This window comes from Trichomycterus rosablanca, chromosome 1 (assembly GCF_030014385.1).
Source record: "Trichomycterus rosablanca isolate fTriRos1 chromosome 1, fTriRos1.hap1, whole genome shotgun sequence".
Taxonomy (NCBI): Eukaryota; Metazoa; Chordata; class Actinopteri; order Siluriformes; family Trichomycteridae; genus Trichomycterus; species Trichomycterus rosablanca.
Window position 1 is genome coordinate 3,780,660 of NC_085988.1, and position 25,718 is coordinate 3,806,377.

General features: G+C 39.2%; 1 protein-coding gene and 1 pseudogene across 1 annotated transcript; both read right to left on the minus strand.

Annotated features, from left to right (window-relative positions):
- Positions 1–25,718, minus strand: part of LOC134316941 (zinc finger protein 850-like) — a 1,214,164-nt pseudogene that overhangs the window by 249,829 nt on the left and 938,617 nt on the right.
- On the minus strand, positions 6,912–24,574 carry LOC134317004 (protein NLRC3-like). Its single transcript, XM_062997638.1, has 7 exons — positions 23,917–24,574; positions 21,138–21,191; positions 19,265–21,052; positions 14,525–14,698; positions 13,875–14,048; positions 11,206–11,379; positions 6,912–7,098 (listed from the first exon to the last, which is right to left on the minus strand). Exons 1-7 carry the CDS (start codon positions 23,979–23,981, stop codon positions 7,089–7,091), a joined length of 2,439 nt encoding a protein of 812 aa, XP_062853708.1. The 5' UTR covers positions 23,982–24,574; the 3' UTR covers positions 6,912–7,088.

Below are 25,718 nucleotides of genomic sequence, written 5' to 3' on the forward strand. Positions count from 1 at the left end.
CATGACTGTACATCTGGTATTGAATGCTAAAGTAATAAGAGTGGATATTGAATATGTGCTAACAGAAGCTTGCAGATGTTTCTACTGAACTGCAGTGATGTGAGAACAGTGTGCAGCAGCACTGCATTGATGATTGAACACAGATGAAGGTTTCCAGTCTGGATGCTTAATAAGCAGTAAGGAGGAAATGATGTGGAAACGTTTCTAAATGGGACTTTTTGTTGTGTTTCTCCTGTACAGCCGGTCCCACGGTGAAGCCGTCCGTGTCTCTGCTCCCTCCCTCCTCTCTGCAGCTGTCTGAGGGATCGGCCTCGCTGCTCTGCCTGCTGTCTGATTACTCTCCACAGGGGGCGCTGGTGAGCTGGACGGTGGACGGCACAGTGCTGCAGGACGGGGTGGTGACCGGAGCAGAAGAACTGAAAGGGGGCAGTTGGAGGCGTGGCAGCACCCTGACCCTCACCAAAGCACAGTGGGAAAAGGGGGAGGAGTTTGGCTGTAAGGTCTCTCACGGTGGCGTCGATCATCCCGTCGTATTCAGAAAGAACCAGTGTGAAGGCTAGCAGCTCCCAGATAGAACTGAACATGGAGACACTTCCACATGCTTCTACAATGGAGTTTCAGTTCTACACAATGCTGCATTTCTGTCTTTCCTCTGTTCAGTGTCCTGTTGCTCTTCCTGTAGTTTTGCTGTGCTGAAATAAAGCTTGATTTTGGACATTGTCTGGTCTTTTCTTCTAGTTCACCATCATGATGAGTGTTAGGAGAGAAGATCTTTAGCTGGAGATTCAGTGCTGTGTGTTGTGCTTCAGTGAGTTTGGATGAAGGAAGTTGAACATCTGGTGAAAGTGCTGCTCTATTCTGGGAGAAAGCAGATCACTCAGCCGTCTTCATGCAAATCTCACTTTCACCCCCATGTTCTCTCACTTTAGCTTCTACTCATTATAATTAGCTGATTTTGGTTGGTTGTTGGGGGGCTGGTTTCACTCCTTAAATTAATGCTGCACCCCTTTAGAAATGTGAATAAACACTTCTTGCTGTAACACTGAGAAATCATGAAGAAATGAAGCATTGAAGGTCATCACACATACACACGTTCTTTTATTCACCTTCAGGAGGAAAGATCAGACCTCAGAGTAAATACATGTGAATAAGGAGAACATCAGTAGCACCAACACTAGATATTTTCTCCAACCCAGAAGTTAAAGATCAGAGGTGATTCCACTCTCAAACAGTAATATGAAGGTTTTGTGAAGGAGTTATTTCAAATTGTTCCTTTCAACACCAACCATGTCCACATATTTATGCTCCTTCATTCATTACTACACTTCTGTCTGAGGTGTGAAGAACATTTGAAGATCCTTTAAAATTACATCTATCAAAAGTCTTCAATCTTTAGTCATTTTTGTCTGTGGTTTTATTAGAATGATAATCTCTGAATGTGTCTCTCATAGATGTAATACTGCCACCTTGTGGTCATAGATCTGTCAGCTGAAACACATAAAAGATTTATATGAAGAAAAACAAAAAACATTCTACATGACCAAAAGTATATGAACACCTGATCAAGATTATGCAGGATATTGTATTTTAAAATCACAGTCATCAATATAGAGATGGAATAACAGTCTCCACTCTTCTGGAAAGGTTTTCCACAAAAGCAACAAATCAACAAGATCTGATTTATTTCATAAAGGTTTAGTATGGTTAAACATTGTCAGAAGTATGTAGACACCTCCACATACATTTGTTGGACATCAATTCTGAAGATTCAGGCATTAACTCGAAATGTCTCCCACACACCCATCACAGCAGAGATGTTCACAAGTTACAAAATACAGTCAAGTCACAAGTCAATATAACACAGACAAAACATATATAGTAAATGTGTGTTTTTAATGTGAACATATATATTAGTTGTTTATTTTTATGCTACACCGGTTGTCATTGTTTCAGATCCATCAGACAAGTTAAAATAATCTGATGGATCTGTATAAAATATTTCAGTTTTAAGGACTGAACATCTGGAGGTAGCAATGAGGTGATGGTGGGTGCAGCTCCTGTGCTGGGATGCTTCACTAGTAGGTGATTCTGGCTAAAGTTCTGATGATGAAACTCATGTTTAAGTGAACTTGTATTTGATATCAATTTTAACAAAGCAAAACTTTCATATTCATGTATATTTCACTTCATCTCAGTTCAGCAAGGAACCACAACTGTTGTCTGAAGAACCACAACTGCTGGCTGAGGAACCACAACTGCTTCTGAAAAACCACGACTGCTGGTTGTAGAACCACAACTGCTGGCTGTAAAGCCACAACTGCTGGTTGTAGAGCCACAACTACTGGCTGAGAAACCACAACTGCTGACTGTAGAGCCACAACTGCTCGGTGAGGAACCACAACTGCTGGCTGTGGAACCACAACTGCTGGTTGTAAAGCCACAACTGCTGGGTGAGGAACCACTACTGCTGGCTGTGGAACCACAACTGCTGGTTGTAAAGCCACAACTGCTGGCTGAAAAACCACAACTGCTGGCTTTAGAGCCACAACTGCTGGTTGAAAAACCACAATTGTTGGCTGAGGAACCACAACTGCTGACTTTAGAGCCACAATTGATGGCTGTAAAGCCACAACTGCTGGTTGTAGAACCACAACTACTGGCTTTAGAGCCACAACTGCTAGCTGAGAAACCACAACATCTGGCTATAAAGCCACAACTGTTGGCTGAGGAACCACAACTGCTGGCTGAGAAACCACAAGTGCTGGCTGTGAAACCACAACTGCTGGCTGTAGAGCCACAACTGCTGGCTGAAGAACCACAACTGCTGGCTTTAGTGCCACAACTGCTGGCTGAGGAACCACAACTGCTGGCATAGGAACCACAACTGCGAGCTGAAGAACCACAACTGCTGGCTGAGAAACCACAACATCTGGCTGTAAAGCCACAACTGCTGTCTGAGGAACCACAACTGCTGTCTGAGGAACCACAACTGCTGTCTGAGGAACCACAACTGCTGGCTATGGAGCCACAACTGCTGGCTGAGGAACCACAACTGCTGTCTGAGGAACCACAACTGCTGGCTGTAGAGCCACAACTGCTGGCTGAGGAGCCACAACTGCTGGCTATGGAGCCACAACTGCTGGCTGAGGAACCACAACTGCTGTCTGAGGAGCCACAACTGCTGGCTATGGAGCCACAACTGCTGGCTGAGGAACCACAACTGCTGGCTGAGGAACTACAACATCTGGCTGTAAAGCCACAACTGCTGGCTGAGGAACCACAACTGCTGGCTGAAGAACCACAACTGCTGTCTGAAAAACCACAACTGCTGGCTGTAGAACCACAACTTCTGGTTGAAGAACCACAACTGTTGGCTGAGGAACCACAACTGCTGGTTGTAGAGCCACAACTGCTTGTCAGACCATCGGAACAGAACCACAGGAAGCTCCAGCACATCGTACACTGTGTTGTAAATGACAGTAGATGAGAGGAGACTAGCAGACCAGCACCAGCGCATCATGGTACATCACTGCTAATGTATTATAGCATCGCTTTAATACTCTAAATGTTTAAATACAGTCAGTGATTGTGAACATTAAACACTGGCTAATATGAGTGTATTATTTTTGTAGTGTCACACATCAGCTCTACATCAACTTCTGCTGCTCAGATATCCTCACCAGTGCAGTCCAACAACCACAGAAGATCCCTGTCCATGGTATTAAAGAGATCATCTTGAGGAGACCCCCCAGATCTTCAGTCACGTTGACTGTAGTCTGTTTCATTTAAACAACAATAAACTTGAATTCTAGACATTTCACTGATGTTTTTGTTCTTTCTTAAACATGTTTAACACGGTTAAAGTATTAGTTCACATTTCTATTAGTAATGAAGTGAAGCCACTGTTCTGGATCAGGCTCAGATGAAGTCCAGCTCTTACTGCCACAGTGGTGAGGACCAGAGTATTACCATGTTTGTTGGCTTATATGAAAGCTGCTCACATCACTGACATCATATTTAATTACATGTCAGGAAATTCTTCATTTAAAGATGAATGAGTGATGATCGAGCTCTGGTTTAATCTGCTCTTTATTTACTTCATTCACTCATCAATAGATGAAAGTGAATCTTTCACTCCAAAAGTCCTAAAAGCAGACATAACAAGTTACAAAAACTCATTTCAGGGAGGTACCCCCGGACCCAGACCTCGACCCCCAGGATATGGGTGATAACAGAACTTTTAGGAGCTGCTAACTGAGCTATTAAGCTAACTGTTCACATCACAAACACATTAATGTTCACTATGTAGTGCACTAGACAGTGTGAAAGGTAGATTTCAGTTCCTTACTTAGTGCACTAGATAGTGTACTAGATAATAGACTTATTTTCCTTACATAATGATTTAGGTAGCGTATTAGTTAACAGATTTAGGTTCCCTACATAGTGCACTAGATAGTATTTTAGATATGAATTTATGTTCCCTATGTAGTGCACTAGATGGTGTATTAGATAACGCATTCATGTTCACTACATAGTGCACTAGAAAGTATAACGAGATGATGATTTGTGTTCCTTACATAGTGCATTAGATAGTGTATTACAAAATACATTATCTAGTGCACTATGTAGGGAACATAATTAATTATGTAATTAATTATGTTCCCTACATAGTGCACTAAATTGTCTAATATACTTTCTAGTGCACTAGACGTCTGTAAAAGCAACACTTCTGGACAGTTAAGTGCTTCAACACTAGTACACATGTGATGTATATTAAGGATGTTTGCATGCGTTTCTCATCAGCTGGTCTAGTGGAACTGTTTCATCTCTTTCTGGCTGGGGTCTCTGTGCTTCTCGGCCTAACAGAGGGGGGTGAAGCTTCAGCAGCACCCTGGTCAGAAGAGGCAATAAGGGTCGGTGGGGTAATCGATGGCCTCCCATCTATTGTCTCATCCATGTCAGCAGAGCATTTCTAGGATGCTGCTGTTGCTTCACTACTCTCTGTTCTCACCCCAGTAGGGGGGCACTCGAGTTCCTACAAAATTCATAAACACAGAACAAGGAAATTAACGTGTAGTAATAAAATCTTCACTGATATTTTACTGAAGATTATTTTGTATTTCTGCTTCAGGTTCTCTCACTTTTTTACATGAATGGGGGTCACCGCCCCCTGCACACTGTTCTCCAACACAAAGGTTCTACAACATGATGAACATAACGGTTATTACAGTATAGATCATGCACTGCTTCAAAACATGTCCTCATTAAAAGTTGTTCATGCTTTGAATACTAAATCACGTCTATATAGAACCTTTGTAATGAACAGTAATTAACAGTCTGTATAAGATGTAACAGATTTTGTTCTCATTCAAACCAACAGTTACTCAAATCCTCAAACAGCTGCATTTCTGTTTCCAGTGAAGAGGGTCTGGTTGGTCACCCTTCACCAGATAAGCTTTTTGGTGTCTTCATCAGATCCTTTAATATCAATCTTTAGTTTTAAAAGGGATGATAAAATTATAACATAATTATAATAATAATGTTTAGCCTGAACAACCCCAAAGCCACATATATTCCTTCCTAAGGAGAGTTTAACCTTTCACTAACATTACAGACAAATTGTGGTGAATCCATCAACTGTATCTAAGTAAATGTAAACCTATATTCAGACATGTGTAAGTAAATCTACCAGCACCAACGTTAATTCTGCATATTTAACCTCGCAGATGTTTAACATTTGTGTTATTGTGAAACAAACATTTCTTAAGTATTTGCTTGGCTAGTTAGCTAGCTAACACATTATCATCAGCTAGCATTCACTGCTAGCGTTAAAAACTCACAGGTTACGTAAATAACAACTTTAATATCAGACAAAATTAATTCTGTAGTTCTCCACAAAGTTACTAATAATGTTATTCAGGGTTGTACACAATCATAACATTTATCAAGAAAACATTTTAACAAGAAAACAAAATAAAAAATATTTTTTTTATCTGGTTACAGACATCAAGTCTGACATGATTAAAACTTGGATACTCGTGTCTCTGTATATTCATTTATTAGGATTCATTGTCAGAATTTAATGTAAAATATTCACACATTATTCTGACTTGTTGGGACGAATAGCTGTACAGTTCAGCACTAGAAGCTTTAAAACGACTCTCTGGAATCGACTTACGAACTTTTTAGAGCGTAACAGAATCGACTAATGAAGGAATCGACTCCTGGTCTTTTTCAGGCGTTTGATATTTGAATCAATTCATTTAGGGATCAATTCGACTCTAAAGCTTTTCGATGTGGAAGATCAACATCTGCAGTGTTAAACCTTCTCACTTAAAAGAACTAATTTGTGATAAACTACTCTGCTTTACCAGAGGATTAAAAATATAATGCATAATTAAATCAAATGTAATAATTTAGTTAATTAATTATAAACTTATTACCTCAGTTTATTTACATTTTTACTTCAGGATGTAGAAGGAATGGAAGGTGAGGTATTTATTTTTAACTAGATAAAATTAATTCCTGTCAGATGATTTTTGATCAAACTGAATATTTAGCACAAATGGCTAACTGTAATGGATTATTGTTCTCTAGAATTCAGCTCATCAGGAACATTTCCAACACAAAACGTGTCCATACATTTGTGCTTCACACTTTACACAACATACAAACAACAGATGCTGATGTAATAAAGTTTTATTGTTTTATACACATTAATATACACCAGGATTCAATACAAATCAATAATTAATCATGATTTCATGTATATAACTGTACACATGATTAAAATCAGAATGTGGTTTAATAATATCAGATGAATCTGTGACTGATGTGAGTGAATTAGATGTTGAATGTACAGGACGAGCGCTGTGTCTCCAGAGTCTGATCATCATAACAATCTATTCAGCATCATAAACACTTTCTTCTTGTGATTAAAACATCTGTACAGGATGTGAATGAGAAAATGAAACTGTGCAGGATTCAGACATCATGACATGACTGGGAAACTGTAGAAAAGGTTTTAATCACATCTGTAAATCAACTCTATGGTCAGAAATAATCTCTGCTTTTAATCTTCGAGTTTATCACCAAAACCTGAAAATAAAAAAAAGAATAAATTAATAACAGTCGTGTGTTCTCATATTTAATGATGGAAACATGATGGAACGGTTGATCTGTAGTTCATCACCTCACATGTTCTCTCTTCTTCTCACTGTCATGTTAGAAAACAAAACATTTTTGATGCTTTTGTGTATTGTGTTTGTTTAGCTAAATGTTATTGACTGTGCTAAGAATCATGTTTATATTTGTTAAGATATGAATGTTTCTGTTTATTATTTTTTATATTAAAATGTAAATAATTTACCAATTATCAATATAATAGTATACATATAATATTACAATTTAAATCTGAGCAGAGCACAGATATCTTGCAACTGTTACGGGTTGGCAATAAGTCGATAAAGGTTTTTTAGGAACAACAATAAAGGTTTTTTAGCAAACACCACACCACGGACACAGATGTAAGTTTTAACGGGACTTTAAGACAAAGAAACCAAAATAGGAGGAGCAACATGGAAAGGGGCAGCAAAGGAACCAGGGGGCTGGGATGGAGGCAGGTGGAACCGGTGGGAACACTGGAGTGGAGTAAGGTGGTGAGGAACTGGAGATCCTTTAGAGGGGAAAGACTGCGTCCAAGAACAAGAAGAAGCAGGATGTCAAAAAAATAAAATATAAAAGGGGGAGGTTGGTGAGCAGGAAAATTAGGATAAAACCCAGTAGAGCTGAGCACTGTTAGCAGTAACATCAACTAGATGATCTAGTGAAGACTTGAGAGATACCAGGGGTTTTTAAATGCTGGGTGATGAGATTGAAAACAGGTGTGCCTGACTATCAATGGAGGAAATCTCCTTTCCTGGTGGTCCGTCATTTGACAATTACATCTATGTGCAGGGGTTGGCTTGGAGGTGGCTATGGAGTGCAAAATGGGAACTCCTCAAGCTGCTTGGGGGCTATTCCAGGATTCAGGATCATAGCTTTGATGCTGATGGTCTCTGCTTGGTCTAGGACCTCAAGATTTGTGATCCTGTCCTGCCATTTAATGGCCAGGATTGAATGCAAGCTCCATATGTGAAAGTGCTCCAGCAGTTTAAGGTGTCTTCTGTACAAGGTTTAAGTCTCACATCCATAGAGGAGGCTGGTGAAAACAACTGATTAGTATATGTTGAGTTTGATCAACTGCCAGATGTTGTGTTGATTCAGCACACACTCGCAGTCTGCCCAGGGCTTGGCTTGCAAATCCTGTCATTGATCTATCATTTGAAATGACACTGCCCAGGTACATACATTTCTCCACAGTCTTCAGCTCTGTTCCCTCTAAGGCAGTGGTGGGCAAACTACGGCCCGCGGGCCACATGCGGCCCGTTAGGCTGTTTAATCCGGCCCGCTGAGTATTTACAAAACTGTCCTAAAACCGCATTAATTTAAATCTTTTTCCTGCACTAAACTTGCGTTTTAATTGATTCCACTAGATGGCGCACGCCAGGCGGTTATGTTATGAAATATATAATGTGTCTCACACCGTCATAGGAACATGGATTCTGCTGTTTACCATTTATTATTTTTATTCTTTATAATAATAATGAACCAGAACCATGTTTTAGGCAAACCAACATCCATAAAGAACATCATGTAATCATGTAACCATAGTGCAACAACATTTTTACATAATTCGAACCTAGGGCGGAAAAACATGAGCCACGCGCTCTGCTCACTGCGCTACTCAAACAGCGGTGTAATGAACAGGCTGTTATGCTGATATCCCTGCGCACACATGGCGTTACTGAGACTAAACGTGAACACTAAGAATAATAACCAAACGCTTTCTAATTCCCACGGTAGCAGCAGTTTCCTTCTGTTTCATACAGATCGCCCCGTCTCTGTCTCATCTGCTGCATTTCTCTACCATTGATAAAAAATACGGAATAAAGTGCGTCCCATATCAATTCAATACGGAACGCAGCCTTTAGTTTCCAAATAAGGAAGGATTCCGTATTTTACGGGACGGTTGGCAACCCTACTATCACCCCAGCATGATCAAACCACTTGACTGGTTTAAAATGTTACACATAAACCATTAACTTATGTTGAAAGTGCTGCTTTAAAGGCTGAATTGGTTTTGTTTAGACGGCGATACACCAAGTGGAAACAAAGATAAAAATAATTAAAAAAAAAATCACATTCACGCATGTGTAAATGTGCACATAAAAGGATGAGTCTGGTGTTTCATTTATATTCAAAAATTCATCCTTTAATCACGAAAATAAAGGTTTAAATGTGAACTTATATTAGTTCCAAACCCCCGCACCCACCCGGCCCGTCTGTCAATTTTTAAAACCCAGTGTGGCCCTTGAGCCGAAAAGTTTGCCCACCCCTGCTCTAAGGAGATGGACGGGCGGCAGGCTGTTAAGTCTCTTGAGGAAGGGCTGGGCATCCATTCTTGCATTTCAGGCCTGCAACACATTTCAAAAATGGCTTTTGGACTTGTTGCTGATAACATTTCAATCATTCATTACACATTTGTTGATAAACTGGAGATCCTCTGATCATATCTGCTCATCAGAGACTCTCAGCCTTTCCTGGATGCTGCTTTTGTACCAAACCATGATTACAATCAATCACCTGTTTGAAATCACATCATTATTTAGTTTTTTCACCTGATTACTAGCCCTAAATTTCCTCTGTTCCAACTTTTTTGGGAATGTGTTGCAGGCCTGATATGCAGGAATAGATGTTTACTAATAAATGAAATGAAGTTGAATAGATAAAACATGAAATATCTCAGGTTCATCCTGTCTGAAATCAAATTAAAGTCAAAATCTTGTATTTTCCATGCTGTCCCAACTTTTTCAGATTTTGGGTTGTTTGTTTTGTTTATTAGGATTTTAACGTCATGTTTTACACATTGGTTACATTCATGACAGTTCCAACTGTGTTATATCCAACACAGTCTTAGACAATTTTGTATCTCCAGTTTACCTCACTTACACGTCTTTGGACTCTGGATGGAAACCAGAGCACCCGGAGTAAACCCACGTGGACACAGGGAGAACATGCAAAATCCACTGAGAAATAACCTGGATCCTCTGGGGATCGAACACAGGACCTTCTTGCTGCGAGGCGACAGTGCTACCCTCTTAGCCACCGTGCCGCCCCATTTGGGGTTGTAGAACATAGACTAGAATGAAGTTCTATGGTAAGATAAGATATTTATGTACAGTTGTTTGGCAGTTAGCCCTTAATGTTGGTTTACAGGTCTTATCTGGACTGAGTTCATTATCAATTATCAATTATCAATTGTTAATCAATTATTATCCAGTAGACCCTTGGCAAATTTTACTGTTTCTGAAGGGCTGTTCTTAAGTCAAAATGTTTGTTAGTTAAACCTATTTCCCCCATAAGAAATAATGTAAATATGGTTAATCTGTGACAGACACCCCCCTCCCCCCCCCCTTTATCCTAACCTTTCTAATGTCTTAAATGGTCGTTTTTGTTATAAATACAAGAATATTTTTACTTCAATCTTAAATGATAACAATACACAGTAGTACTGTACATAAACACACATCACATATCAGTACAGTACGTGCTGTATTATGGTGTATGCTGTACCATACACCATAATACATTTCCTTTTTATATAAAATGCATCTACTAGAAAAAACAATAACTCTCATTTCTCTATTATTTCCTTTCCTAATTTCAATAGTGTTGTATTTTGTAGGTGTAACTCAACAAATAGTAATAGATTCATTTTCTCACCACTGTGCTTTTTCTGCGTCTTCTTTGAGGCCATTTTAATATTGAAGTTTACAAAATATAAAGAAAAAACAGTGTCCGCTCACTGTATATATAGAGAGAGACGGTCAGAGTCAACTTGTTCGTGATGTCACGTGTTTAGTGAATTTCAGTTCATTATCTGAAATGTATTTGTACATTAAGTTGAAAAAGATCGTTCATAACCCAAAATGTACGTATGGTCAACGATTTGTAAGTCAAGGGTCCACTGTAATTTCATTTAATTTCTTATAAATGTTATAAATTCAGTGTTTATGTTACAAAGTTCTAATCAGTACAGAGAGGATTTAACCCGGAAACTAGAAACTATCTCAAACAGGTGAGTAGTGAATAATTCTTACTCACCTCAGAACCTCCAGTCTGAATCGGTCATCACGCCTTAGATCAGAGAGGAGTGTCATATCAGATTTTGTTAGATTATTTCCAGACAGATGAAGTTCTCTCAGGTGTGAGGGGTTTGATCTCAGAGCCGAAGCCAGAACAGAACAACCTTCATCTGATACACCACAATAATTTAACCTGCAAAGAGAACAATGATCAGATCCTCACTGTTTATAATCAGAATTGTTACTATATTCAACCATCAAATCAAACTCAAGAATTACACAAAATACTGTGATTTACAAAAAATATACCTGGACGGCACCGTTGTGTATTGTATCAAGCCTACCTAAACGTCAGGGGTGTATGAATAAAAACTTAATAGTGACTGTGTGAAGCTCTATAGCAGAATGTTCAAACCTTTTAAAAAAAAAATATATACTTGAACTATAGTTCACCTTTAATCGTGAACTAATATCAACAGTAAAAAAAAATTACTGATTTTTACTAACCAATTAAGGCTTTACTTAAAAAATGAAGCTACAGCATCTTTTAATCCATAAGAGTGCAGGTATGTCTGACATATTTTGTTTACACATAATTGATATGTTGTGCTAGTTAGCTAATAAAGCATTAGTACACATTGGCGATTACTAGACATGCATTTCCTAAAATGAGGTGCAAACATGGTTATACCCTGTTCCAAATTATGCAGTTAGAATTGTGCTTCTCTCTCCAAGTGGGCACATGGTTCATGTTTCTGGGATTTATGCTCGTTCACCTGCTGAACAAAGAACAGCAGCAGTTTTTATTGGTGACTGTTTTCTTTATGGCTTCTTTCAGTTGAATGTACTGATAGTAAAAGTGATCTGGATGATTTGCTGGATTTTTCCTTGATGATGAAGATGAAGATCATGAGCAGCCATTACTGAATTACTGTACCAGACTGGTTCCTCCTCTCTGACTCCATTACTGAATTACTGTACCAGACTGGTTCCTCCTCTCTGACTCCATTACTGAATTACTGTACCAGACTGGTTCCTCCTCTCTGACTCCATTACTGAATTACTGTACCAGACTGGTTCCTCCTCTCTGACTTCATTACTGAATGACGGTACCAGACTGGTTCCTCCTCTCTGACTCCATTACTGAATTACTGTACCAGACTGGCTCCTCCTCTCTGTCTCCATTACTGAATTAATGTACCAGACTGGTTCCTCCTCTCTGACTCCATTACTGAATTAATGTACCAGACTGGTTCCTCCTCTCTGTCTCCATTACTGAATGACTGTACCAGACTGGTTCCTCCTCTCTGACTCCATTACTGAATGACTGTACCAGACTGGTTCCTCCTCTCTGACTCCATTACTGAATGACTGTACCAGACTGGTTCCTCCTCTCTGACTCCATTACTGAATTACTGTACCAGACTGGTTCCCCCTCTCTGACTCCATTACTGAATTAATGTACCAGACTGGTTCCTCCTCTCTGTCTCCATTACTGAATTACTGTACCAGACTGGTTCCTCCTCTCTGACTCCATTACTGAATGACTGTACCAGACTGGTTCCTCCTCTCTGACTCCATTACTGAATTACTGTACCAGACTGGTTCCTCCTCTCTGTCTCCATTACTGAATTACTGTACCAGACTGGTTCCTCCTCTCTGTCTCCATTACTGAATTACTGTACCAGACTGGTTCCTCCTCTCTGTCGCCATTACTGAATTAATGTACCAGACTGGTTCCTCCTCTCTGTCTCCATTACTGAATTAATGTACCAGACTGGTTCCTCCTCTCTGTCTCCATTACTGAATGACTGTACCAGACTGGTTCCTCCTCTCTGTCTCCATTACTGAATTACTGTACCAGACTGGTTCCTCCTCTCTGTCTCCATTACTGAATGACTGTACCAGACTGGTTCCTCCTCTCTGACTCCATTACTGAATTACTGTACCAGACTGGTTCCTCCTCTCTGTCTCCATTACTGAATTACTGTACCAGACTGGTTCCTCCTCTCTGTCGCCATTACTGAATTAATGTACCAGACTGGTTCCTCCTCTCTGTCTCCATTACTGAATTAATGTACCAGACTGGTTCCTCCTCTCTGTCTCCATTACTGAATGACTGTACCAGACTGGTTCCTCCTCTCTGTCTCCATTACTGAATTACTGTACCAGACTGGTTCCTCCTCTCTGTCTCCATTACTGAATTACTGTACCAGACTGGTTCCTCCTCTCTGACTTCATGATGAAAACTTTAATAGATTCATTTAGGTTTTATTATTGTTCTTTATGTTTTCACCAGGCAGTGAGGGGGTCAGCTAATAGTGTTATATTTATATTAATGGTTAGTTTTGTCTAATAATAATATTATTATTATTAATAATAATATTATTATTATTAATAATAATCAATAATTATGAGTGACTGTTACACAGTGTTACTGCTTGTTGATTGAGCATTATAATCTGTAGAGAAACAGTATCTCACTTCTGTATATGCTGAAGGTAAATGATGGAAGTGACAATAAACTAAACTAAACTAAAAACTAAATTATAACAGATCATTTTCACTCTTTATTTAGTAAAGACACAACTTCCATTTAAACCTAAATCCTCTGTTTCAGTCTCACTATTAGAGAAGATGAGTTAGTGAGGAGCAGCTCATGTGTGATTCTCAGAGAGATGATCTTACCCCAGTATCTCCAGTTTACAGTGAGGATTCTCCAGTCCAGCAGAGAGACACTTCACTCCTGAGTCTCCTAGTTTATTATCAGACAGATGAAGTTCTCTCAGGTGTGAGGGGTTTGATCTCAGAGCTGAAGCCAGAGCAGAACAACCTTCATCTGATACACCACAATTATACAACCTGCAGAGAGAACAATGATCCACTCTTCATTCTCTCAGTTCTAGAGGAACTTCATCATCTACAGAGTCACTACAGTCTACAATCAGTGTGGATGAATCTCTGTGAAACAGTAAAATCAACAAAGTACAAATAAAATAAGAAGATGTGGCTGATCTCAGGTCTCTGGTTTCTTTTAGATCTTTCACCCTCATTATTAGGTATAAAATGGTAATTATGAGGGCGTGGTTGTGTTTTGGTGCTGCTTTATTTATAGGGTTCTGATTATTTGGTTGGATATAAACCACATTTTTTTTTTTGTGTTAATTTGCTGGTTTTATCAGAATTGAAGGTTTCTGTGCTGACATGGTGGATCACAAAAACAGTGATGTAAAATTCTGAAGGTTTCAGGTAGAAAAAGAGTGGCTAGAGCTAAAGCTTCAACAGAGCTTTGTTAGTGAGGAGCAGCTCATGTGTGATTCTCAGAGAGATGATCTTACCTCAGTATCTCCAGTTTACAGTGAGGATTCTCCAGTACAGCAGAGAGACGCTTCACTCCTGAATCTCCTAGTTTATTATCAGACAGATGAAGTTCTCTCAGACTGGAGGATTCTGAGCTGAGCACTGAGGCCAGAGCTTCATAACTTTTATCTTTTAGTTCACACAAACCAAGCCTGAAAAAAACATGATAGTTGATCCACTAACACTAGTGCAGGCAATTTATTGATCTAATAACTAAATCTGGTAGATTGAAACTGTTATAAATATAGTAACTAAGGTACCAACTTTCTACTAAATTCTACTAAAATACTAAAAAATCTTCATTTTATATGTTCTATAAGTGCACCATTGTGAAAACTACATTTACTTATGATTGAGATGATTGTTGTAAAACACATTTTTGAAATGCTTGCTTTTTAAATCCACTATATATTGTTGCTCATACTCAATACTTTAGTACACATGAGAATTGTAATAAAAGCATCATGTAATGCAAACGTTTACCATAATAACTTATGTTATAGAATAAAGCCTAGAGCTGATAAAAAAGTCTAATAAAAAATATATATGTTATTTTTACCAGAATAAAGAACACAATGAAGAATTCTCGACATGTTTAGGTATATTTGACTTAATCTGTAAAAGTTTTAAACTCTATACACATGCAGATCCATAATAAAAATAAAATAAAATAACATACTGGGTATAAACCAGCACATCATACAAGATAGAAGATACAAAACACAACGTAACAAAAGTTACTGTTAGGGTGCCTGCAGCATCTGGTGAATGTACCTTCAGTTCCCAGCGTCGCAGGCGTTACAGAACGCCAAACAGCCTTGCCTTTAATAGGAGACCAGCTAATTAGTGTGAACGACCTGCTGCGTTCTGCCTATTTAAGTGAGCGTCGCCTGACTTTGTCTTTTGTTTCCATTGTATGGTTGCACAGGTCGCTCCCTTTTTTTAGGGAAAGTCTGGTTACTCCGGGCACTACTAGGGTGTTTGGGTGTGTAGGTTGAAAGGCCGAGGTAAATTAGGGTTTTGGTTTTCCTGTTAGGGGAAGCTGGTGCGACTTCGTGCAGTCCTCGAGCTGCGGTTTCTTTCGGTATTTGTAGCAGCCACTGTCTGCATGGTTAGCAGAAGGCTAGCGGTAGCCTAGCAGCCGTTCAAGCAGCACCTTATAGCTTGAAGCCTCAAACAGGTTCATCTCTGCCGGTTTGGCTCACAGGGTTAAGCAATTGCTTTTACCACCCATGCAGCTCCGGTTCGAATCCGCTCATTTGTAATAATATTATTTTTTGTTCTCTCTCTACAGATCGGCTCTTTTCCAGCAGCAGCGGAAGCCAAGCTGGTGACAATGCTGATTCGGCTTTTTACCGAAACTGTTTTTGCGATCCCGGATTAGTATCAGTGGATCCGTTTCCCTCTGCGCCCTTTATAGTGCAAGGTTATCTCTTTGTACTTGCTACCAGGTAGCACAGTTTTTTTTTTTTTTTTTTCCACTTTTGTATTTTTCTCTTTTTCAGTTGCCAGAGGCGCCAGAGGCATCATTCAGGCTTTTCCTGAATTGTATTTTGTTCTCCTTCTTTTATGTTTTGATTTATATTATTTATTGTTTAATTAAAAATATATTTTATCTGCATCTTTGGGTCCCAAGCCTCTCTTTATAACAGAAAGGTGAAAACATAAATGGACCCAGCGGAAAGTCCCACATCTCTGATGTTTTACATCACCGGGAGGTAGCCTTAGGGAGGCACAAGCTGGCGCTCACCAAACTGGTGCAACATGTGACTGACATCGCCCAGCTGTTACCAACGCTGGGTGCCAGTTCAGACAGCCAGACCCAGCCTCTTATTCACCCAGTAACGTCAACAGGAGTAGAGACCCCCAATCCACCCCGAACGTTTTTCGGGGGAGGCAAAAAAATGCAGGGGATTCATCCTGCAATGCTCCCTCACATTTGAGCTGCAGCCCTCAGAGCGCTCAAAAGTCACGTTCATTATATCCCTCCTCTCCGGCAAAGCCCTAGAGTGGGCCACGGCCCTATGGGAGCAGAACACCCCCGAGAGTGCACCTTCAGGGAGGCGCTGAAGGACACTTTCTTCCACCCAATGGGAGGGAGGTGGGGCCGCGGTTGCTCAAGCTGTCCCAAGGGAGGCGCTCAGTCGCTGATTACGTGATTGAGTTTCGCACTCTAGTGGCCAAATGTGGCTGGGATGAGGGGGCGCTACCTGCTATCTTCCATCGCGAGCTGGGAGAGAAAATTAAAGATTCCCACCTCACTCAAGGCCTTTTACCTCCTGGCCACCTCTATCAACACCAGACTCCGACAACGGGCTCGAGAGCGAGGGTCTCATCCACCCTTTGTTTGACCTCAGCGCCGAACCCATGCAACTGGGAGTGACCCAGGGGGCCACACCACCATCTTCTGACTCCCCCTTGAGGGCCAGGGCTCAGTTAAACGAATAGGCCACTTTCGAGGGTGAGCCGATCCACCATCCCTGACCATGATCTGTCCCTTGGTGCAGTGCTACTTTGGGCCTCGGGTCTGTGTCGATTCAGGTGCAGTGGAAAGCTTTATTGATCGCCGCCTGGTACACAGGTTGGCGATTGAGCTCCAGCCATTACGGATTCCCATTGCAGTTTACGCTGTGGATGACCGAGCGGTAGCCGGGAGTCCCATCACTCACCAGACGCGTCCTCTCACAATGCGTCTGGAAAACCATGAGGAGCGGATCACCTTTTTGGTGACCCAGGTCCCACAGCTCTGGTTCTGGGACACTCATGGCTTAAAAAGCACAATCCCCAAATTGATTGTGTAACTGGATCAATCTTTGCCTGGGGAACAAGGTGTCAGGACACATGCTTGCTGCCAGCTAGTATGTCATCGACGCTGCAATCGCCTGGTGCGATAGCCCTTGATCTGCCCCCCCCCCCCGACCCTTTGATTGCGCAATAAATCTGCTTCCTGGTACTTCTCCTCCTAGGTATCGGTATCCGCTGCCGCTGATGGCCACGGCTTTTGAATTTTTACGAAGCTTGATCTACACAGCGTGTATAACCTGATCCGGATCAGGCGGGGGGATGAATGCGTTCATTATGCCCATGGGACACTACGAATATCTAGTGATGGGTTAATGAATGCCCCGCGGTCTTCCAACGCTTTATCAATAAGGCCTTGCAAAAGGCCCCTGATAGATACGTCTATGTTTATCTTTTTAGCCGATCCATCGAAGAACATGTGAGGCACGTCCGCCAGGTTCTCCAGCTTTTTCTCGACCATCATCTGTTTGTCAAGATGGAGAAGTCTGTTTTCCAAGCCCCATCAATTTCGTTTATGGGGTTCATTGTTTCCCAGAGTGCTTTCCGAATGGATCTGGCTAAAATCAAGTCTGTGGAGGATTGGCCAACTCCTTGTTCCAAGATTCCAAGTGCAAAGATTTCTGGGCTTTACAAATTTTTTCAGCCGATTCATACGGGACTTTAGCACGGTCGCCGCTCCCTTAACAGTCCTTACTGGAAAGGGTCCGTTCAAATGGACGGTGCACCCAACAAGCCTTTAACAGGCTTAAGGCTCTCCTTACCATTGCTCCCGTGTTGCAGTTGCCCATACTTTCATTGTGGAAGTGGATGCGTCTGATGTCGGGGTTGGGGCAGTACTGTCCCAGAGAGTGGGCCCAGAAAAGAAGCTCCACCCCTGCGCCTTCTCAGTACCAGGGTGTGTCATGGTATGGAGATGTGTCAGTACCAGGGTCTGTCATGGTATGGGGGTGTATCAGTACCAGGGTCTGTCATGGTATGAGGGTGTGTCAGTACCAGGGTCTGTCATGGTATGATGTGTTAGTAAATGTGTGGAGGATTTTGATGCCGTACTGTTGTATATCTTAAGATGTGTTTATCACTTGGTCTCCTCGGTGCCAAAACCTCTTTTAAGTGGTGAAAAGGAACAGCAACATTACAAAGTGGTAAACGCTTTTGTAACCCGATTTCCCTGCTGTTCCATAATGAATTTAATTGTTATATCGGCACTGGCCAGTAGGAACTGATAATGAGATAGAGAGTCGGGGAAAAAGGGATAAAAGAAGAACACTGGACCAGAAGAGAAAGAAAACAAAGCGGTCTGTTTCATGTTGTTTGGTAGATTTGAACTGAGAAAAAGCTGATTTCATGCTAAATACGGATTTGTATTTTTCATGGCTTTGGAGATCTTAACCCCATGCTCATAAGAACTGGGTGGATTATTGCTGGACTTATGCAAAATATTGCAAAGGAGCTGTATGAAAGAAAAGTTCATTGGATTTCAGGATTTCCAATGTATTAAGCCCATCTGCATCAATATTGGTATCTCTACCTTATCAACAAAAGGACTAAGTGGTGAGATCGATCCAAGTCATTTTGTCACATCAATGGACATTTTGTAAAGGAGTATAGTGTATGTATATTTAAACTGTGGTAAAAAGTTTTGTGTTTTATGTGCGGTTTATATTGTTTGTTTTTGGTACATGACTACAATACACACATTGCTGATATTTTCTTTTGTTGAGAATGATTACATCGTAGCATGGCATATGACAGGCCAGTTGGACCCTGATTTACTAATAGTGATGGTATAAGGTTGAACATCAAAACTGTTACACTGTACTACCCAAGCTTTTTCAAATTTGGGGTTATATAATAATCATCTATGAATACTATAACATCAGAATTACAGTCTAACAGGAATCTTCAGTATTACTCACCGAGCTGCTCTGGATGCTGCAACCACCGGCATCAGTTTCAGAAAAACTTCATCTGGTGAGCTGTACTGGTTGGTATAACGTATTAGGTAAAACACATCCAGGTCATCTGCTGATGTCAGTAACATGAAGACCAGAGCTGACCACTGAGAATCAGAGAGTTTAGTTTGTTTTAGTTCTCCAGATTTCATGTATTGTTGGATCTCTTGAACTAGTGAATGATCATCCAGTTCATTCAGACAGTGGAACAGATTAATGGATGTCTCTGTTGAGGGATTCTCACTGATCTTTTCCTTAATGTACTGAACTGTTTTTTGTTTGTTGTGAAAGTCACTTCCTGTTTGTGTCACTAAGCTTTGTAAGATATTCTGATTGGACTTCAGTGAGAGACCCAGAAGAAAGCGAAGAAAAAAATCTAGATGTCCATTCTTACTCTGTAATGCCTGATCTACAGCACTCTTGTGTAGATCTGAGATTTGTTTTCTCTTCAGCATTCTCAGTTTTGAGGACAGACTCTGTTGAAGAACATTTGTCTCTTCATTCATGAAGGTCAGGTGCTTATATAGAGCTGCGAGATGTTCCTGAATGCTGAGATGAACAAAGCAGTACACTTTACTCTGGTGAAGTCCAAACTCCTCTCTGAAGATCTGTGTACACACACCTGAGTACACTGAGGCTTCCTGAACATCAATGCCACACTCCATCAGATCTTCTTCATAGAAGATCAGGTTTCCTTTGATCAGATGCTCAAAAGCCAGTTTTCCCAGTTTGAGGATCATTTCTCCTTCCTCCTGATTCTTCATGTACTTTTTTCTGATGACGTTGGTCTGAATGATGAGGAAGTGAGTGTACATTTGAGTCAGAGTTTTGGGGATCTTTCCACTCTCTGCTTCACCAAACATCCTCTCTAGAACTGTGGCTGTAATCCAGCAGAAGACCGGAATGTGACACATGATGTAGAGGCTTCTTAATGACTTCAGGTGTGAGATGATTCTACTGACAAGACTCTGATCACTGACCCTCTTCCTGAAGTACTCCTCCTTCTGTGGATCAGTGAATCCTCGTACCTCCGTCACTCGATCGATACACTCAGAGGGGATCTGATCAGCTGCTGCTGGACGGGAGGTGATCCAGATCAGAGCAGAAGGAAGCAGATTCCCTTTGATGAGGTTCATCAGCAGCTCATGAACTGATGCTGATTCATTTACATCACTCAATCTCACTGAGTTCTGGAGATCTAGAGGTAAACGACACTCATCCAACCCATCAAAAATAAACAGAACTTTGTACAAGCTGGAAATGTCAGTTTCTTTTATTTCCTGAAAATAGAAATGAAGGAGATCCATCAGACTCAGTTTGTGGTCCTTCATTAAATTTAGCTCTCTGAAAGGAAGTGGAAATATGAGGTGGACGTCCTGATTCTCTTTCCCTTCAGCCCAATCCAGAATGAACTTCTGTACAGAGACGGTTTTTCCAATGCCAGCGACACCCTTAGTCAGGACAGTCCTGATAGGTTCATCTTGGTCTGATAAAGGTTCAAAGATGTTGTTACATTTGATGGGCATGTGCTCTGTTGCTGCTCTCCTGGATGCTGCCTCGATCTGCCTCACCTCATGTTCATTATTAACTTTTCCACTTTCTCCCTCTGTGATATAGAGCTCGGTGTAGATCTCATTCAGAAGTGTTGGGTTTCCCTGCTTTGTGATCACTTCATTTACACACTGAAACTTCTTTATCAGATTTAATTTGAGCTTCTTCTGGACTTCAGGTCCAGCAGATGTGGAGTCAGACCTGTGATTATAGTAAGAACAATAAATGTAGACACAATTCATGTATAGAAGAACACTACCTTATTATCACATCACTGTGATTTTACCCTGCATGTCTGATCATTTTCTGTTGTATTGTAGCTCTCGCCCACTTCTGGAAACTGTGAACACACCAAAATAACTGGTGGTTTTACTCTCGGAACTTAAAGAGATGCTACAACATTTACATTTTCAGCATTTAGCAGATGCTTTTATCCAAAGCGACTTACAGTATATTGACTAAGCAATTGAGGGTTAAGGGCCTTGCTCAAGGGCCCAACAGGGGCAACCTGACAGTGGTGGGGCTAGAACCAGCGAGTTATTGATTACTAGTCCAGTACCTTAAGGATACACCTGCCCTTTTAACTTAAAATTTTCTAAGCGTAATTTGTATGTAATATGTCCAAAATACCAAAAAAAAGTAAATTAATAAACAGATCAGCCATGAATAACAAATTGTCCCTAGTGAACAAATGTACTTAAATGTATTTATCTTAGTATACTATTAATAAACTAGCAAATGTTTGTACTTATTTCAAATTATATTAAAAATATATGAATGTCATACTTTATTCAATTAAATTTAATTTGAACTAAAATGATAGTATGATAAAAGTTTACTTGCAATCATTTAATAAAACTTCTCAAATGCTTGGTTTTGAATAGATGTTTAGTATATTTTTGCAAAGTATGTTAAACATCTGCTGTAGGAATTCACTTAAATCACCTCACATTTTACTTAAGTGTATTTTTTAGTTTTAAAGGCTTTAAGAATCTAAAAAAACTGGATTATTTATTTAGTATGTTTTGGGTTTTTTTGTTTCTTTTTCATTATGTTTAAAATAATTGTTTTATTTTATTACTAGTTTTAATGTAGTAAAATAACTAAGTTTAATTATTTAATTTGTTGATGTTAAAAATGGTAAAAAGCTGGTTTTAAACTTTTATCTTTTTGGAATAAATGATGCAGTTGCTATAAAAACAGCAGAGTGAAGTTGTGAGTCAAGGTTCGTGTTTGATTACAAAGTAGTGATGGGTCAGCCGTGAACGATCCGTCTCTAAGAGATTGGGAGCCGATTCAAGTTTTTTTCCGTTTTCTTTTCTGTTAAAGCCGCACGTGATTGGTCAAGAGGTGTGGTGGCGTTTGTGTGTTTACACTGAGCAGGAGGGGCAGGGTTACAGACACACACACACACACACACACACAAACAGTGAGCACACAAACAGGAGGGAGAACTTGATGAAGTTTTACAGAGCGCTTCACATAGCCAGACATTACACGCTGGAAAGGTGAGGAAAATGAGTGAGAGGAAGCAGTAAAGTTTGGACACGAGGAACCCCTTTTACAGAGAAGTTCAGACCCACTGAGCTGGTGGGAGACCAAGTGTTCAGTCTACCCACATCTTATATATATATATATATAAAAAGTTTATTTATTTCAGTAATTCCATTCAAAAAGTGAAACTTGTATATTATATTCATTCATTACACACAGACTGATATACTTCAATTAGCCTACAGAACTAGACTGAGAGACCATTTAAAGGCCTTTGCAGGTGTTTTGAGTTAATTAGCTGACTAGAGTGTGGCACCAGGTGTCTTCAATATTGTACCTTGTCACAATATTCTAATTTTCTGAGATACTGAATTTGGGGTTTTCATTAGTTGTCAGTTATAATCATCAACATTAAAAGAAATAAACATTTGAAATATATCAGTCTGTGTGTAATGAATGAATATAATATACAAGTTTCACTTTTTGAATGGAATTACTGAAATAAATAAACTTTTTCATGATATTCTAATTTTATGACCAGCACCTGTACATGTGATGTTACATAGACTGTGTATTGTAGCAACATCTGTCCCCTCAGAGAGAATCTTTTTTAACAGGGCAGATCATAACAGAATGGAGAAACAGGATCAACCCATCAAAGATGAGCTCCTTGGTTTTTCTTAATGCCAATCTTTGCTAAATACTTTCAAATACTGTCACCTGGATGCTGCTTTTTCTTTTTGTTTTGCACATTTTCATTTATATTTTATTGTGATGCTTTGTTGATGTTGTGTTTTACTCTAGATGCAAATTTACAAATAATATACACAATCAGACCTTTTTGTCTAATCGAGATGGGTCTTTGTTTTTGTAATTTATTGTTGTAGCACTCTGTTCCATGTTGAGTATATAAATAAAGCCATTTAAATCATAAACATTTGATACAATGTTTTTTTTACATTAGTAATTCACTTTACATGTAATTTGGTAATAAATTAATTTAAGCAACAAAAAAATCTAATGAGCCACTTGGGAGCCGAAAAAGCCGGCTGTTTTTAGTGAGCCGACCCAAAAGAAAAAAGACTGAACATTTGCTGGATATTTTTTATATCCAATCATGATACCCTGTGTTACCACTTCACCTGCTTATTATGCAATATTTTAAAACTATAACCTGAGTATTCTGTAAATCTTATTTTGCCTCTGGCCCAACTTTCTTTAAGTGTGTTGCTAAAAGCTAACAGTCTTTGTAATTTTGTTGTTTTTTTGTTGTTGTAACTTTGTAATGTTTATGTCACAGAGATATCTTGTTTTTATTGCTGATCACAGAATATCTCAGCTTTTCTAGAAATGGGTTTGTAGAGTTAATAGTGCACAGAAAGTTTTTAATGATAACAAGTCTATCTTCAATTAATCTTTACTGTCATTGTGAGTTAGATGATTTTAAGAGTTATGGGCTAAGATAGAATAAAAGAAGAAGAGCCACAAAGTTCAAAAACAATTATTACAAGAATTCCTTACATTCTTGTGTAAACATTTCCTCACACAATTGAACAGTTGTGTCATGTTACCTGCATCCAGGTGATGGTTTTCCATCTTTCAGTACTGGATGATGCACAGAAGTGTCACTGTTCATGATGATATGGCTGGGTACTGAAGAATCTGATCCTGTTGTTTGGATCTGACTGCAGATATAAATATAAACGTATAATAGTGATTTATGTGGTAATTATTTTAAAGGAACATTAAGTTCACATTAAGATCATGAAAAACGCAATCTATCTATCTTAATATCATTCATTGTTAGTTTGAGTGGTTTCCATTTTAATCTTAAATCAGTACGAGTCAATTTGGTCATGAACACACAGTATGTTGTACTGTTGAGTCTTTTGCTGGAATGGACTAAACCCCTAAACATGCAGAAAAAAACATAAATAAGAGAGCAGAGTTCAGGTACAGAACGTACCACAACTAGATAGGAAAATCCTAATTGCTTGTTTTTGCTCCAATAAATATATAAAATAAATATAAATAAATAAATATAATAATAAAAAGGACCATCCAGTCAGTGAAAGGTGCAAACACCAACATCTGTCATGCATCAGCACTTGTTACAGAATTCCACTGATATTTAAGTATTAAATGTCTCATTTATATGACTTTGTGTCCTCATTCTGCATGTGGAACAACAGAGTGGCTTAGTGTGAATTTGTTTGACAAAAAAATGATGTTGCGTCATGAATAATAGAATCAGGGAAGCACCATTTAAATTATTACTGTACTCATGCTTTAGGACTTTTATTTTGTAATACAGGTGTAGTTAGTAGTACATGTCACTAGGTCCTTACAGCACTCTTTATTATTAAATTTACATTTATTCATTGTTTTTATATGTAATTGTTATAATTTGTAATTATTAATAGTATTTTTTATTTTTTATTTTGTAATACAGGTGTAGTAGGTGGTACAGAAAGTAGTAAGTGGTTGCTCAGGTAAACTACAAACTGTAATGCAGGTAAACAGTTGTTGTTTCTCTTCAGGTATTTTTTAGCTCTGATGTAAGAAACAGTGAACTCAGAATTAATGGAGGAACTTTTTTAAAACATTTAATTTGATGTTGTTTCTTCTTCACTGCAGAGTGAGTTGATGGAATTGTATTTATTTATGTTTAATTATCGAGAATGAGAAGAAAGAACCTTGAATATAAATCTGACATTACAGTGGTTAAAGTTTTATACACAAACATCTGACAGCAGTAAATAAATAGTTTTGGATATATGAACTTATTTACACCCCGCATTTTAAAACTAATCTATTACCCATGTTTCTGTCTTATTATAATAATAGCAAAGACTTCAAAATCATTAAAAAAATTTTTGTAAAATTATGCACTGAGCCCAAATAAGTTGGATGAATAAAAATAATTGTATTTACAGCAACTATAAATTTTACATTAATTGAAAATCTGCACTTATGAGACTGTATTTATCTGGGCAGTAAAATAATTATAGATTTATCTTTATTATATTAAAACACATTTTAGATAAGTTTTGTAATAGGTGAGGAACAGTGATGTGTGTGTATATAAGTTGGTTCTCACACACACACACACACACACACACACACACACACACACACACACACACACACACACACACACACACACACACACACTGCTGGTTCAAACCCCACTAATGTTGGACCCTTGAGCAAGCCCCTTAATTACATTTGCTTGGACTGTGTACTGTAAGTAACTTTGGATAAAAACTTCTGCTAAATGCTGTAAACGTTTAGCATCTTTAAATTAAATCAGATGAGATTTTAATAAATGTATTTATCTGCATTTGGTCTGTACAATTATTACAGATTTTTT